This window comes from Phragmites australis, chromosome 24 (assembly GCF_958298935.1).
Source record: "Phragmites australis chromosome 24, lpPhrAust1.1, whole genome shotgun sequence".
Lineage (NCBI taxonomy): Eukaryota > Viridiplantae > Streptophyta > Magnoliopsida > Poales > Poaceae > Phragmites > Phragmites australis.
The window spans coordinates 18,608,702-18,624,092 of NC_084944.1; the positions used below are offsets into that span (position 1 = coordinate 18,608,702).

At 43.3% G+C, this 15,391-nt stretch overlaps 2 protein-coding genes across 4 annotated transcripts; both read left to right on the forward strand.

Annotated features, from left to right (window-relative positions):
• Positions 1-2,837: 2,837 nt before the first annotated feature.
• Positions 2,838-11,751, forward strand: LOC133907122 (uncharacterized). 3 transcript variants are annotated; one of them, XM_062349151.1, is made up of 9 exons: positions 2,838-3,179; positions 5,210-5,339; positions 5,537-7,064; positions 7,578-7,766; positions 7,862-7,957; positions 8,092-8,257; positions 9,110-9,236; positions 9,315-11,087; positions 11,201-11,751. In XM_062349151.1, the coding sequence occupies exons 3-9, from the start codon at positions 5,654-5,656 to the stop codon at positions 11,594-11,596; spliced, it is 4,158 nt and encodes a 1,385-aa protein (XP_062205135.1). In that variant the 5' UTR covers positions 2,838-3,179; positions 5,210-5,339; positions 5,537-5,653; the 3' UTR covers positions 11,597-11,751. The 3 variants fall into 3 exon arrangements, with proteins under 3 accessions (XP_062205135.1, XP_062205134.1, XP_062205136.1); XM_062349150.1 differs by lacking the exon at positions 5,210-5,339; XM_062349152.1 differs by lacking the exon at positions 5,210-5,339 and having other exon boundaries at positions 9,113-9,236.
• Positions 11,752-12,064: 313 nt separating this feature from the next.
• LOC133907123 (probable ascorbate-specific transmembrane electron transporter 1) lies at positions 12,065-15,112 on the forward strand. The gene is made up of 4 exons (XM_062349153.1): positions 12,065-13,470; positions 13,685-13,733; positions 13,840-14,039; positions 14,446-15,112. Exons 1-4 carry the CDS (start codon positions 13,201-13,203, stop codon positions 14,701-14,703), a joined length of 777 nt encoding a protein of 258 aa, XP_062205137.1. The 5' UTR covers positions 12,065-13,200; the 3' UTR covers positions 14,704-15,112.
• Positions 15,113-15,391: the final 279 nt, after the last annotated feature.

Sequence of the window (15,391 nt, forward strand, 5' to 3'; positions counted from 1 at the left end):
ACTAGTCATGATCGCCTTGTCGTGAGCGACGTTGAGCAGATCAGTGCCACAATAGGAGCATTGCCTCTATGGTATCCACATATCCTGAGCTAAAACGTTGAACGTTGGTGTGCTAGCACCACACATACAACTAGGGTTTCGAAAGGTCAGGTGGAGAGGTTGCGACTAGGGTTTTAGAATGGCTCAACCCTTTGAGTCCCTCCTCACATCTTCCCTTATATAGATCCTACTACCCTTATATAGATGCTACTATAGGCTCCCATATTGGAATTCCATCAGGACTCTAGTGTCTCACGGATCACTATCCGTTTAAACCCTCTTACAATTAAATCCGTATGTCCTGTTCTAACCTATTAAGTATGTGTCCCATTAGGTTCATGTATAAACGGTTACAACTCAGAAATCCTTTCCAAACTGAAATCAGCAGTGGTCCCTAGCAGGACTTATTGACTCCCGAATAGACATGAAGATCATATCGGCTGAATCTTGATATATACATGTACCAATCCCTTTGCCTCATGATACCATTCAACCTCCAGGAGAGACACATGTCATCCTTGTGATAGCTTGACCATTTACTCAATCTTGTAATGGATTACTCAACGCATGATGAACTTTTTAATCACATTGGCATCGATATGCACTTTCTAATCCAACCACATTGAGAGCCCCAAAGATATCTCTGCCGTTATATGGGAGGGGCAAATTCTATCTTAATTCCTCACACCCTACAATATATTTCTTAGCAAACCCGAAAGCTACATTTATAACTACCTAGTTACAGAGAAGCGTTTAACAACCCTTAAGTGTGCCATTACATATACTGGAAATCAATGACGATCTCAGGTTTAAGGATCCTGCAGGTACTCTATTTGAGATTACAACTGATAGCACATCATATAACAATCCTAGCAGTATCTCAAGTGGGTCTATCCAATACTATGCTCTCTAACATGTTTCTATATTATTGATTTGATATCATTATATCAATGATATGTGAAATTTGATCATCAATTAATACATGTGCTAGTCTGTGAATTATTATTATCGTACATAATGATATAAGACTAGAGATCATTTAGAATAACACCACAATAAAACAAAGAGCTTCACAAACAAGTCACATACTTGCTGGTCAATGTAAATAATAATTATTCAAGGAACCGAATAATATATTATTCAAAAATATATAAACATAGATGTGATACAATCATCTCTGTAATTGCCTCTAGCACATATCACCAACAATGACGACTACTAGCATGAATGTGTTGGAAACGCGAGAATAAAAGCAAAAGAAGAAGCGAGGAGATTAAGCGTGGAAGAAAACATTCGGGAAGACATTGTAGCACATACACTTATCATGGATTGTGTTCCAAAAGTTGTGTGCTTGACATCCAACTAGGGTGGAAGAGAAAGCAAGGTGCGAAGGTTGTAGAACAAAAACCTTCTATCTCTTTGCCATGTTGATATGGGGATTTAGTTGACCGCTTTTGTCCTATATTTAGTAACTTAGTATGCACTAATATCTGCGAAATTAGTAACGCATCAATTACTATGTTTGTCCCATCGAGAAAAAAATTGTCAGTCTCTACTATAATATTTGATAAAATTTGTGTCAATTTAGTATATCCTAAGTCCCATGGGGCACTCAACCATGGATTTGGAGAATCCCTCTGTTGGCTACTACACATAACACCCTTACATCCCTCTTTTAGCCTATTTGTCATCAAATCTAGGTGCACCGATGATATTCACATTCATGCATATTTCAAACTATATGATTGTAACCTTTATAGCGCCAAATCCTCTCGATCTTTAGTTAAAGAGGAAGGCCTCCCGGCCAACTGTTTGACCCCAAATAATCTCTATAATTCAAATAACAATCTACATAACTAAAACCCTCTGTAAATAAAAAATATACCCAAAAGTCAACAAGACAATATTAGTTTGCTCACTCAGAAATTATGCCCTGCTACTTTACAATCAAATTATGTATAATTGATATCCTTTTGATATTCAGATGAAAACCAGAGAAATATATTACACTTGAAACAACCAGATAAAGTTGCTTTTGGAAGAAGCAAGCAGTATATAACACCACACCAATAATCAGCGCAGTGAATTGAATAGCTTAAATGAACGTGGCGATGGAACCCGGACGCAGATACATCTCCATCCATCCATCCATCCCACGGAGGTATTAATTGGAGATACCTCAAACTTGGAAGAAAGAAGGAAAAAGCAGATTCTAACATTCTCCCTCCCCTCCAATTAATCCGGCCTTCTGACTGACACGCCACCTCTCCCGATCCCCTTCCACCCTTACCAATCCAAAATTAATTACTTTGTCAATTACTTACTTTATTTAAAAGCAGATGATAATTCTCTTACCAGAAAAAAGGGACACTTACGGCCTAGGAGTACTCCTCTCTCACTCAACCTACACCCCTTTCTCTACTGCGCTTAATTATCTTCCTTTTTTAATTAAATAATTAATATATATATATATATATATATAGAGAGAGAGAGCTGTTGACGTGTCAGTGTGAAAAAGGGAAAAAAGAGAGGAAAAAACGAGCGGGAATTAATTCCAACCTGGTGCGACCGCACCGAGATGCGACTCGCTCCTCCCACGCCCACGCGCGCACGGGTGGCTCGCCCCAGCCTTCCGCAGCGCGTGACAGACAGCTGGTTCCCACCGACGTCCTGGCCCACCTGGCAGTGGTATAAACGACTGGTGGTAGGATTCGCTTGGTGCGCCTAGCGGGGCAACTGGCGCCGCGGCTCCACGGCTATAAATAGAGCCCCCGCCCCAGGCCTCCTCCCCTCACACCCACGGCCCGAGGCCTCTTCCTCTCTTCCCCTCTCCCTCTCCAAGCCGTCAGAGGACTGGCCTGGCCGCTCGTGAGAGGCGAGGCGAGGCGAACAAGCGAAAGCCGGAACACAGCAGAGCCCACCCCCACCCGAAACCAAACCGAAAAAGGAATTTTTTTTGAAGAAACAATTGAAAATACTAGTCTGCACACGAGCAGCACATCACAGGGGAGGAGGGAAGGCAACAAAGCAGCGGGGGCGCGGGGCGGGGCGAACAGGGGAACCCTAAGTCAACCGCCGCCGCTGACGCCCCGCTGGATCTGGCCGCCGACAAGGACGAAGCAGCCGACGACGATCGCCTGGTACGGAGATCCCACCCCTCCCCCTACGGTTCGGCGCTTCGATCGGAACCTTACCTTAGAGCTGTAACGGAACGGATTGAACGGAGCTGGAACCCTAGGCCCGCGTGGTGGGTGGGACGCGAGGACGGGGCGGATTCTTTAATTTTTATTTCTCTGGGCGGATTGGGGCGGGGAGAGAAGGCTGCCGAATTCGAGCTTTAATGGGCGGACGAACTTTTCCCTACGAGATTTTGCCGAATCTGGAAGCGGAATGGGGATCAGGGTTCAGGGGAGTTGCCGAATCTAGCAACTGTTCAGGTGCGATCCTTGCTTTGTGGGAGGAATTTGGGCGAGATTTACTGATTCAAGGCGGGCTATAAATACGGCGTACTGGTAGTGGTACATCGAGGAAAGCAGAGGGGATTTGTTGTTACTGCGTCCTAGTGTAGCTCTAGTTAAGGAATACAGTGCCACGCGTCCCCCCTTTTGGACTGAAATGTGCGGTGTGGTTCGAATGAGATGGCCCATGTGCTGTTGTTATGCGATTCAGTTAAATTACCTGCGATTATGTTGGTAATAGATTATCGTGCTTGACCTAGGGTTAGCACCTACATTTTTTTTGTTGCCATTAGCTGTTGGTGTTGCTTGCTTGTTGCCCTCTCGAGTTAAATGGTCAATGAGTGAAGCATTTTCCATCTTCTTTAGTAATGGATCGGTCCGGTAGGGGCTTATCCGCTCTAGTCATCATGCTAGGCAGCGTCAACTGTCAAGTAGAAGGTCAAAGGGTTAGTTACCTCGCTCTTACTCAGGTGTCCTGTTTGCTGTAGTTGAAATTCTGCAGGATTTGGACTGGATTTGGACTGGTTCTGGGTGGATTTGTCGGATGTGTCTTGTTGAAGTCCTTCTGTTTGGGTAGATTTTTATACGGATGACGTGTGGATCATCTTAGGTCGAGGCATGATTTGTCGTTTATACATGCAGGGAGACAGTGTGTTCTGGTTTAGTTCGGTTATAAATTGTAGTAGCACTGAATCATTGATGTGCTTTGGTTGTTTGCATGGTGTGATTATTTGTGGCTTATAGATACAGGTGGACACTGGACTCCATTTTAGTTAGGTTTTTATTTGCCGTGGAATTTGAACCATCATTGCATTTTGGTCAAGTTTGTATTAACTATGAAGGGATTTTTGTCGTTTATTGAAACAGGAGTTCAGCTACTCGGTTATGTAGCTTTTAGTTCGCTGTAGCTGTGAGTTGCTGCTGCTTTTTCATGACGTTTAAAATACATTATTTGTCGTTTATAAGTACATCATATATGTTCATGTCTAACACGAGTCCATTTCAATTGTGCGTCTCATGTGATGAGTTAAACATGGAGATCATGTTTTTCTCATGTGTCAATTTTTGGTTTTTTTGTTTGAGGATATTTGTCATGTTCTGTTATAGGCCCTTTTGAATGTTGATATGCTGTTGCTTGGACAAGTATCAGAATATGTTTACATTTTGAAACCTGGGGCATAGGATGGACAATGCTGTTACCAGATCAGACCTAGGATTTGGGTGGAGTCTGTGGAAAATTGGAAGGCTTCTAGATTCATTGCTCTTATTTTTTTGCCTTTCTTTCTATACTGTCTGTTTTATAGGAAAATCTGTTTGGCTTAGAAGAACTTTAAACTGGCCCCCATCAAAACCTTTAACCATTTGCATGTTGCTAATATTGGATAACTTGTTCATTATAAAACAAATTTATGTTAGTCCAGCTATTATATGCTTTTTAAGTGGAATGTTAAGTGTGGCTTCTTTAAAATGTAATATTGAATGGAATCTTATGCATGCTGCTTTTTTTTCTTCGTAATTTATGTATGTATCCCATTTCTCATTGTTTATGTGGCATTGCTATATGACCTTCCTTTGGAAAATGACTCCATGTTTTGACTAGCTTACACTCTGAAGTAGCTACATTACATTTGCACGCATGCAATAGGCTTATGCACCATATTTCTTTCTGTTCCCCAGTATATCTATGTACTTATTTACTTTGTCTGTAAAAGGGTCTGCCTGGATGCTGAGATCCTGTATCGCTAGAACCCAAATTCTTGAGATGGGTAGGAAGTGGACATCAAGAGGACGAAGTTACCTGGGTTGGAACATAAAAAGAATCCAGCAAAGAATGATATTCAGGTTGTACTGCCTGATTGAAATTGTTCTTCTCTGCAGTATCAAGCAATGATGACTCTGCTGTAACTGTTCACTTCCTAGTTCATTTCTACCGACCTCATGTTTGTGGGCCATTTAACTAGCGAACGAAGCATCCAAGCACCCTGGGATTCTTGTTCCTGTCGTATATTACTGATATCCTGTGCTGGTTTATGTTGCAGATATCTTTTTCTACAAAAGGGTAATAGTAGCTTTTCTTCAGTTTGTGCTGTTATCCCAGAAGATTGTTACAGGGTCCGCTAGTTGAAAGATTTGATCTATATGCATTTACACATGACATGGGGTCTCGCGGAAGGATGTTATTTGACCTTAATGAACTCCCAGAAGAAGTTGAAGAAGCTGCTGTCCTTCCACAAGAAGCTGCTACTGTCGTTCCACAAGAAGCTGCTGCTGTCATCTCACAAGAAGCTGCTGTTGTTGTGTCACAACCCCAGAAGTCCCTTCCTGTTCCAACAACATGCCCCTCAAATTTGTTTCAGCCAGGGGAAGGATCGCAGGCGCTGGGGATATTAAACAATAATGCCTTTAAGCATGCGCCCTGTGGTTCAGGTTTTCAACCTTTTGTGAGGAACAAAGATTCACATGATACAAAGGAGCCAATAAAGGTAGAAGTTGATCTGAATTCTAGTGTAGCATCTACATCTATGGCGGCCAATCATATCTCTGATAATGTTGCTCCAAAGGCTGAGCCTTGCAATCAAGTTTCACAAGCAGTTGAAAGAGAAGAGGGAGAGTGGTCTGATGTGGATGGTGTTTCTGATACTGAAGGGAGTAGTTTCAGCAACAAAGAAGAGTCAGTTGGCACTGCAACTACTCATGTGAAGAAAGAATCCCAGGAGAATAAATCTGGTGATGTGATTAAAGATGAAACTGCTGCTGAGTCTAGTGACACTGAAATGGCTGATGCATCTAAAGATCCAGTGGTTTGTGGTTCCACAGGACCAGAGAGTGTAAAAAATTTGGAATTTAAAGGAAATCTACCTGGGGATGATTTAGACTCTTGCAACAAATCAAAGGATGTTAAAGGAGTTGAAGCCACTTATGCATTGAAGTTTGCGAGCAACCCTGCGAAGAGACCTAAATTAGATGAACACAAAGAGGCAATGCTAGGTAAAAAGCGAGCTAGGAAAACTGTGTTCATTAATGTTGAGGATGCGAAACAAGCTGGCACAATGAAGACATCAACACCAAGGAGGCAGTCATCGTTCCCTGCACCGATTGTTACACGTACCGTGAAGGAAGCTTCTCGTGGCTTTGGTGAAAAAGCTGCAGAAAAACAAAGCCAGCAAGCAATCAGGGACCAGAGGCAATCTGAAATGATGGGTTCAGAACGAAGCAATTCTGCAGATCCTTGTGACCAACGTGCTGAATCCAATGGTGATGCTGAGTTGGGTCCTCAGGGCCGATCAAAGAAAATGAATGCAGAAGAACCTTCCTCGGATGGGTATCAACAATCTGTACAAAGGCAAGCTTCATTGAAGCAATCTGTGGACTTGAAGCAACTAAAGGTCCGACCAGTCTCTTCGCAGAGAGCAGTTGTAGGACAGAATGCTGTTGATCAGAAACTGGCAAACAAAAGGTCTATTATTTCCAAAAAGCAAACTTCTGTGAACAATACACAGTATCAGGACTCATCTGTTGAAAGACTTATAAGGGAGGTGACGAGTGACAAGTTCTGGCATAATCCAGGTTACTTCCTCATTATAATGTTCCTTTTAGATGTGTTTGATTTCCACTGCTTCATCTGGGAAAACTGTACTGTATGAAAATGCATTTTAATATATGCTTGCAAGATTTGTGGAATTTGCCTAGGTCCTGCCTTTTCATAAGTTGTGACCCCTGTTTTAGTGACTCACATTAACATGAGGACCATGACATGCTTCTAGGAAATTATACCCTGTTCATGTACATATTGTTTAAAATATTGAAATGTGGTAAAATCGTATGTTACTCTTCACCACTAATGTTCTGTTCTGACAATTGTTCACACTAGGTCCAAGTAGAGTTCCATGTGTTTCTTCTTTCATGTTTCGAATATCCAATGATATTTTTGGTCAATGCATTCCTTACTAATGATTGCACCTTCTCTGTTCTCTTGTTTTCGTTCTAAAAGCAGCAAAATCATTATTGTGTGTGTTTGCATGTGTGTGTACATGTGATGTATTGATTTGGCATATAACTTTATATTTCTTATCTGAACAGAGGAGGCAGAACTTCAGTGTGTTCCTGGAAGCTTTGAATCTGCTGAAGAGTACATTAGAGTTTTTGAGCCTTTGCTTTTTGAGGAATGCAGAGCTCAGCTATATAGTACGTATGAGGAGGGTCTTGAGGCTGTGGGAAGGGATGCACATGTAGCGGTGCGCATAAAAACAGTGGATAGACGTGAAAGAGGTGTGAGATTGTTTTGTTACTGGCAGCTTTTGTAGAGCATATTTAAATCTGTAATCTGTGCAATCTCCTGAGTATACTTTGGTTGATGCATTCAGGATGGTATGATGTTGTTGTTCTACCAATGCATGAATATAAATGGAATTTCAAAGAAGGTGATGTCTCAATCCTGTCATTTCCGCGGCCTGGTTCAGGTAGCTGCCTTGAATTCTTCCGAATTCTTCCTTTTTTTTATTTGTAATTTTTGTATTAAGCATGCATATCTTTTTCTCTCTCATAGGAAATCTTTGTATACATTGCTCATTTACCTATTTCTTTGTTATTTTAGCTGCCCAATCAGGCAGATCTAGGAGAACTGTTGGTTCAAATGAAGATGCAGACTCAGAATGTGGACGGTTTGTTGGTACTGTGAGGCGCCATATGCCTATCGATACACGTGATCCTATTGGAGCAATTATCCATTTCTATGTTGGAGATTCATTTGATTTTAACAGGTACTCCAATGTTCGCCATATGATTATTCTTTTGGTTGTCCTATCTTACATGTCTACCTTTTGACGACCACATATATCTTGATCTCTACATTTTAAAAGCATCTGAACTTGTATTTTTTATTCTTTGTTTGGAAAAAATCTCCCCACTAGTTCATTGCAAGCGCGTTTGTTACTCCGATCGGTTCTTATTCTGTTATTTTGCATGTTTATGTAACTGAAGTTATTTTGCGAGCAATATTTCTTAGTTGTTTTGTGAGCAATATTTCTTCATCCAATTCTGTGTTTTTGGTACTTGTACATTGTACGGCCATAAATTATACTTTCTATAAGATTGATTTCTCTGTATCACAGGCATATGATAGGAGTTGCGTGCTAAACTTATTTAGGTTCACAATGCTAAGGGACATGAATTGTGCTTGCGGTAGCACAATTCATAGCATTACTTGTTAGAAACAGTAGTTTTTGTGAGTACAATACGCAACACCTTCCTCTCTAACATGCAAGTTTGCCCTGTTTATTTATGTTCATGTTCTCATCACCCTTAATTGCTTTGAATAGTTGACCTGCACATAAAACCATCTATTCTGCATTCCACTGTAGCCTCCTAATTCAAATTCTTTTGAGCACAATAAGTGCTTGACCTGTTTAGATGTAGGTAGTGGTGCCTGGCTTAAACCCTGACATCCTATTGGATGAAATTGAGCTAAACCCCTTTTTATGAAGTTTTATCTTGTACGCTCTTGATTGCTAGTTGCAAGTCTGCAACTCCATATTGCTTTGCTATCTTGTTCTCCATCGCTTGCATATTTGTTGATTAAGTTGTCTTATTATTCTTTTGTGTTCTACTCATAGCAGTGAGGCTAATGTTCTGAGGAAACTCCAACCACGGAGTACCTGGTATTTAACTGGTCTGGGTTCTCTTGCAACAACACAAAGGGAATATGTTGCTTTGCATGCATTCCGCCGTCTTAATGTGCAGGTAATGTAATATTACACATAACTTTTATCTGGCTTTCTTAATATTTTTCAGTTGATTTTGACAAATTCTCCCCATCAGATGCAAAATGCGATACTTCAACCAAGTCCAGAGCATTTCCCCAAGTACGAAGAGCAGCCACCTGCTATGCCTGACTGCTTCACTCCAAATTTTGCCGATCATCTCCATCGTAGTTTCAATGGGCCTCAACTGTCAGCAATTCACTGGGCTGCAACGCATACTGCTGCTGGCACAAGCAATGGCGTGAAGAAACAAGAACCCTGGCCTTTCACGTTAGTTCAAGGTCCTCCTGGGACAGGGAAAACTCACACTGTATGGGGGATGCTTAATGTTATCCATCTTGTTCAGTATCAACATTACTATGCTGCTTTGCTCAAGAAACTTGCTCCTGAAAGTTACAAGCAAGTTAGTGGTAGTGCTAGTACCAGCTCGGAGACTGTTGCCGCAGGGTCAATTGATGAACTTCTGCAGAGCATGGATCAGAACCTATTTCGCACTCTTCCCAAGCTTTGCCCTAAGCCACGGATGCTTGTGTGTGCCCCTTCAAATGCTGCAACAGATGAGCTGCTTGCTCGTGTTCTTGACCGTGGTTTCATAGATGGTGAGATGAAGGTCTATCGCCCTGATGTTGCCCGTGTTGGAGTTGATTCACAGTCTCGTGCTGCCCAAGCTGTTTCAGTTGAACGAAGGACAGATCAACTTTTAATGAAGGGTCGCGATGAAGTAATTGGGTGGCTACATCAGCTAAAATGCCGCGAGCAGCAGTTATCACAAGAGATAGCTTATCTTCAAAGGGAACTCAATATGGTTGCAGCCGTTGGTAGATCCCAGGGTTCAGTAGGGGTAGATCCTGATGTTCTTGCTCAAAGGGATCGTAACCGTGATATTCTACTTCAGAAACTTGCTGCATCAGTGGAAAGCAGGGATAAAGTGCTGGTAGAGATGTCACGGCTGCTGATATTAGAAAGCAGGTTCCGTCCTGGCAGCAACTTCAATATGGAAGATGCTAGGGCTAGTCTTGAAGCCAGTTTTGCCAATGAAGCAGAAATTGTTTTCACAACAGTTTCAAGCAGTGGCCGTAAATTATTTTCCCGCCTTACTCATGGCTTTGATATGGTGGTTATTGACGAGGCTGCTCAGGCTAGTGAAGTAGGAGTCCTCCCTCCATTGTCACTTGGTGCAGCTAGATGTGTCTTGGTTGGTGATCCACAGCAGCTCCCTGCTACTGTTATTAGCAAAGCAGCTGGAACTTTGCTTTACAGCAGGAGTCTTTTTGAGAGGTTTCAGCAAGCTGGTTGCCCTACCATTTTGCTATCTGTGCAATACAGGATGCATCCCCAGATCCGTGAGTTTCCATCAAGATACTTTTATCAGGGGCGCCTTAAAGATAGTGAAAGTGTTATCAAATTACCTGATGAAACCTATTATAGGGATGCGCTTATGGCACCTTATATTTTTTATGACATGTCACATGGTCGTGAGTCTCATAGAGGTGGGTCATCTTCGTACCAGAATGTTCATGAAGCGCAGTTTGCATTGCGTTTGTATGAGCATCTCCAGAAGTTCCTTAGAGCTAATGGTGGCAAGAAGGCATCTGTTGGTATAATCACACCATATAAGTTGCAGTTGAAATGCCTTCAGCGGGAATTCAAGGAGGTTATGAATACTGAGGAAGGAAAGGATATCTACATAAATACAGTTGATGCTTTTCAAGGCCAGGAGCGTGATGTCATAATTATGTCATGCGTCCGTGCCTCAAACCATGGTGTGGGTTTTGTTGCTGATATACGCCGTATGAATGTAGCTCTTACTCGAGCTAGGAGAGCTCTATGGGTATGCCTCTGCCTCTGCCTCTTTTCTGGAGTATGCATCAAGAGCATGTTCTAATGTTCTATTGATGATCCTTGATGTATGCCATGTTACTAATAGTCTTTGTTGCTTTCCAGGTTGTTGGTAATGCCAATGCTCTCATGCAGTCAGAGGACTGGGCGGCACTGATAGAAGATGCAAAGGCCAGGAAATGTTTCATGGACCTGGATAGCATTCCCAAGGACTTCCTACCCATGAAAGTTCCTACTAACACTCCAGGCAGGAATTCTTCGAACAACATAAGGAACATGAGGACTGGTGGACCAAGACCAAGACATTTGGACATGCTTCCAGAACCCAGGGCTGGAATGAACATGCGGGTTGATGAAGATGAGCGTCCCAATTCTGTTCCAAGAAATGGTAGTTACAGGAATTTGGATGATTTTGGACGTCCTGGTGATAGGCCCAGGGATAATTTACAGTTTGGAATTCCCAGAAGGCCAAATTCATCTAATGGTAGGAGAGAAGTGTAAGTACAATGCACTGCTATGTACAGGTTTGGTACAGCATGGAACAGTGATGAACAGCTTTGGGACAGTTCTGATGGAGCAAGGTTTTATTGCCTGTTCAGAAGATCACTTGCTTGTGCATTAGATTCCTTGCTACCTGTGGGGGTGGTCATGAGAATACATTGCTATCGGCAGACGGCCAGAGGATTAACCATGGGACGAGGCTTTTGGTCGGTGGACTGCGATGCCATCATGCTGGATGATTTGTGGCTCTTGATGGCAGGTTGCAAAACAAAGAATGGCTGCCTGAAGCCCTCAACGTTCTGGAATTATGCAGGAACCTCTTTATTTGAACAAGGCTGTCATCTGGGGATCGTCTCTGACATTGCTATACTTGCTTTAGCGCGCTTTAAAAGGACCCATCTTTCCGTAGATATATACATGCATGGGCATTTTCATTTTGAAACATGCCAGGAGAAAGCTCACTGGCTCTAGAGCAGGGTAGGTTCCAAGCATCTTTGCTTGATTGCTGCTGCGATCGTGCATGCTTGATATTTCTGGTAGCATCAGTATGCTAACATAGGCAGGGCTTCTGTAACATATGACATAATCTCCTTCTATATACAGAGTCGGTGTCTAGAGAAAAAAGTTGATTATTCGATTCAGCTCATGTTGTCACCTGTAGTTCTGTTCCGCATCGTTGGTTCAATGTTGCGCTGTGCATGTTGTTAAAAGATGTTCCCATGTTTTTAGTTGTGGTATTCCTGGTATTGCATTGTCAACGTCGTGTTTGCTGTGCTTGTATTTGTTGATTTGTCGTCTAGTTTTGGCCCTTTGCTCGGAAGTGAAGATGACCTGTTGATGTATCTATCCGCCTTGTACTTGGTTCACCTGTTGATGTATCTGTAAGTCGTGTTTGGTTCTAGTTTGTACTTCGCTGTGATATGTAGAAGCTGAAGTTGACAGCAACGTCGGCTGTTAAAGCATTCATATCCAGTTTCTTGTGATATAAGAGAAATATAACAGGTGATGCTGTTGCAGGCTTTTATCTTTGTTGTAGTTCTGTGATCTGAAGCCCGCGCTTGGGTGCTGGCGGTTTTTTCTGTGTAGAGATCCCAGGTAGTCGCATTTGCCCTCCTTACTAGTTAAGCAATTTTCTATGAATGTTTCATTCTGTATTGCACATATGTATCCTTGTGGTAATTGGGACCAAACATGATGCATGTTGCAGCTGGTTACCACTGTCCATTTGTTGCTGTAAGAAGAGTGGTCTTGGCCTTGGTACCAGATGACGTGCTCTGGGCATGCTTTATTATCTGTCCATTTCATCATTTACAAGTTCATCTTGATATCAGTTGGATGGCGATATTTTGACTCGGCCAAATTATACCTATCATTATCCGATTGTCCTCTGGAGCCTGGCCGCCTGCCTGAAGTATTAGTAAGTATCCTCTTGCCGTCCGGACAATGAGACAACTCAACGTTCGTTAAACCCAACCAGAATCAGACACAGCAACGCCCCAAACCACAGCTTTTCTCCGGTTTTTACACGAGGCCTCGCCTTGGGTCCTTCACCCAAACACGCCCAAATTTAATCACCCTCGCGTTGCTGCTCACCCACGCGCTATATGCCATCTCGCACGCAGCGGCAGCCGGCAGTGGTGGTCGTCGCGGTCGTGCCGGAGCGGAGGAGGACGTCCGGCGGTGGTGGGCGCGGACGGCAGCGCGCCATAATGCCCGTGAAGAGCAGCGCGAGCTTCCGGCTGACGGCGGTGCCGATGGTGGCCACGGCGCAGCTGCTGGCCGCCGCCGTGCTCACCCTCACCCTGGTCTGGGTGCTGCACTTCCGGGGCGGCGTCTCATGGGAGAGGACCTCCAGCCCGCTCTTCGTCTACACGGTAATCAGTTGCTAAGTGCTAGAGTTGAGGCACTAAACATACCAAGAACTCGCATACATACACATGAACTAGAGTGATTATCTATTATTTCAGAAATCTCACGATGCAGATTTCTCAATACTTGACCGCTAATACTTTCTTTTGCGATTAAACCGCTAATATACACAAATGGTGTCTAATATTTTTTTTTTTTGAAATTACCGTATTTTCACAGGCACATCCTCTGTTCATGGTGATTGGCCTTGTCATCTGCACCGGCGAAGGTAGTAACTGCTATATAAAACAACTTATTTTAGCCTCTGCACTGCAATTGATGGAACAAAGGAACGTCGAGATGTGACTCATGCATGCATGGTGCTACGCGCGCAGCGGTGATGGCGTATAGGATCATCTTGGGGCCGAGGGCGGCGAAGAAGGCGGTGCACCTAATGCTGCACCTCGTCGCCCTCGCCTTCGCCGCTGTCGGCCTCTACGCCGCCTTCAAGTACCACCGCGACGCTGGCCTCCCGGACGTCCACTCCCTGCATTCTTGGCTCGGGATTGCCACCATAGCGCTCTATGCTCTCCAGGTGAGTGCGTGCAAGGATGCCGCGACTACTCTCTAGCTACTTGTTCTTTCTGTAGGCAAATTTGTGTAGCCCACAAACAGCAACACTTCTAGAATTGTTCATTCTAGGCCTATCCATGGGTCAGCCGGGCCAGGCCTTGTCTCGGGCTCAGGCTTGGGTCCAAGAATAATGCCCACTGGCCCATCTCAGCCCAAAAGGCAGTAAATAATTTTTTTTTGACTATATTCCCCTACATGTTCTGCTAAAATTAGCATGTATATCAGAAAATCTTAAAAGTTAATATTTGTGGGTTATTTTCGCGCGGTGGGACCTCAGGCCTGATCGGCTGGGCTCGTTCATTCAGACACTTGCATTTCCTTCAGTAGTTTTTAGTGAGATGGACATTATGCATATACTGTGGTTTCAGTGGCTGGTGGCATTTGTGTACTTTGTCTTCCCCGGGGCTGTAATGACAATGAGGGCGGACTACGCGCCATGGCACATCTTCTTCGGCATCGTCATCTTCCTCATGGCCATCTGCACGGCCGAGACCGGTCTGGCCAAGTTCGTCTTCCCCGGCGATGACTATCCGAGCGAAGCATTTGTCGTCAACTTCACCGGGCTCGCCATCCAAGTCTTTGGCGTGGTCGTCGTCCTGGCTGTCGTCCTTCCGTCAAGATACTAGCAAATGGTGGACGATGATTTGATGCTTTTCTTTTAACCATATTGTCATTGTTTGATTTGCATACATTGTTGATTTTGTTTCGAGTACAAGTCCGATACCGAGTAATGCCATCCAACTCAAGCTCAATCTCCTGACCACATTATTTCTTTTTTTTGGCCGGGATAAAGTGCAATGGCAAACGCACATGCCATACTTTTTTTTAGGATAGATTGAAGTAACAAGTGGTAGATGACATATTTAATCAATTTATTACTATTTACGGGGAAAATAAATTAATTCTGTACAACCTCGCAAACAAAACATCCCTACGCTTTTGCCTTGCATTGATGCAATCTAAACAAAATTTCTTGAATTATTCCATACATGTACCCAATAACAAATCATGTAGCCGTTCGGATCTTGCTAACACCACGAGTTAACATTTTGCGTGCAAGATAAGCTGGAATAGGCTTAATTGTTCCACGGAGGGGAAACACCACCACTACACACAACGGAAGATTCCTGATGGCTCAAAACCGTCAGGAAAAATCCATTTCCTGCCAGTGCACTATATATAAGCTAGAGATGACATGGCATTTGGTCGATTTGGACATCAGCCCAACTACTTCCTTGAAAGAAGATGATAAGTGCCATGATAATCCGCACTAGATGCTTTGCAAATTAAAGTGACGCCTTTGTTGATAAATGG

Coding starts and splice junctions, on each gene's coding strand:
- LOC133907122 (XM_062349151.1), top strand. CDS start 5,654: ATGGGGTCTCGCGGAAGGATGTTATTTGACCTTAATGAACTCCCAGAA. Junction 7,958..8,091: donor ATTTCCGCGGCCTGGTTCAG/GTAGCTGCCTTG, acceptor TTGTTATTTTAG/CTGCCCAATCAGGCAGATCT. Junction 9,237..9,314: donor TCCGCCGTCTTAATGTGCAG/GTAATGTAATAT, acceptor TCTCCCCATCAG/ATGCAAAATGCGATACTTCA.
- LOC133907123 (XM_062349153.1), top strand. CDS start 13,201: ATGCCATCTCGCACGCAGCGGCAGCCGGCAGTGGTGGTCGTCGCGGTC. Junction 13,471..13,684: donor GCCCGCTCTTCGTCTACACG/GTAATCAGTTGC, acceptor GTATTTTCACAG/GCACATCCTCTGTTCATGGT. Junction 14,040..14,445: donor TAGCGCTCTATGCTCTCCAG/GTGAGTGCGTGC, acceptor CTGTGGTTTCAG/TGGCTGGTGGCATTTGTGTA.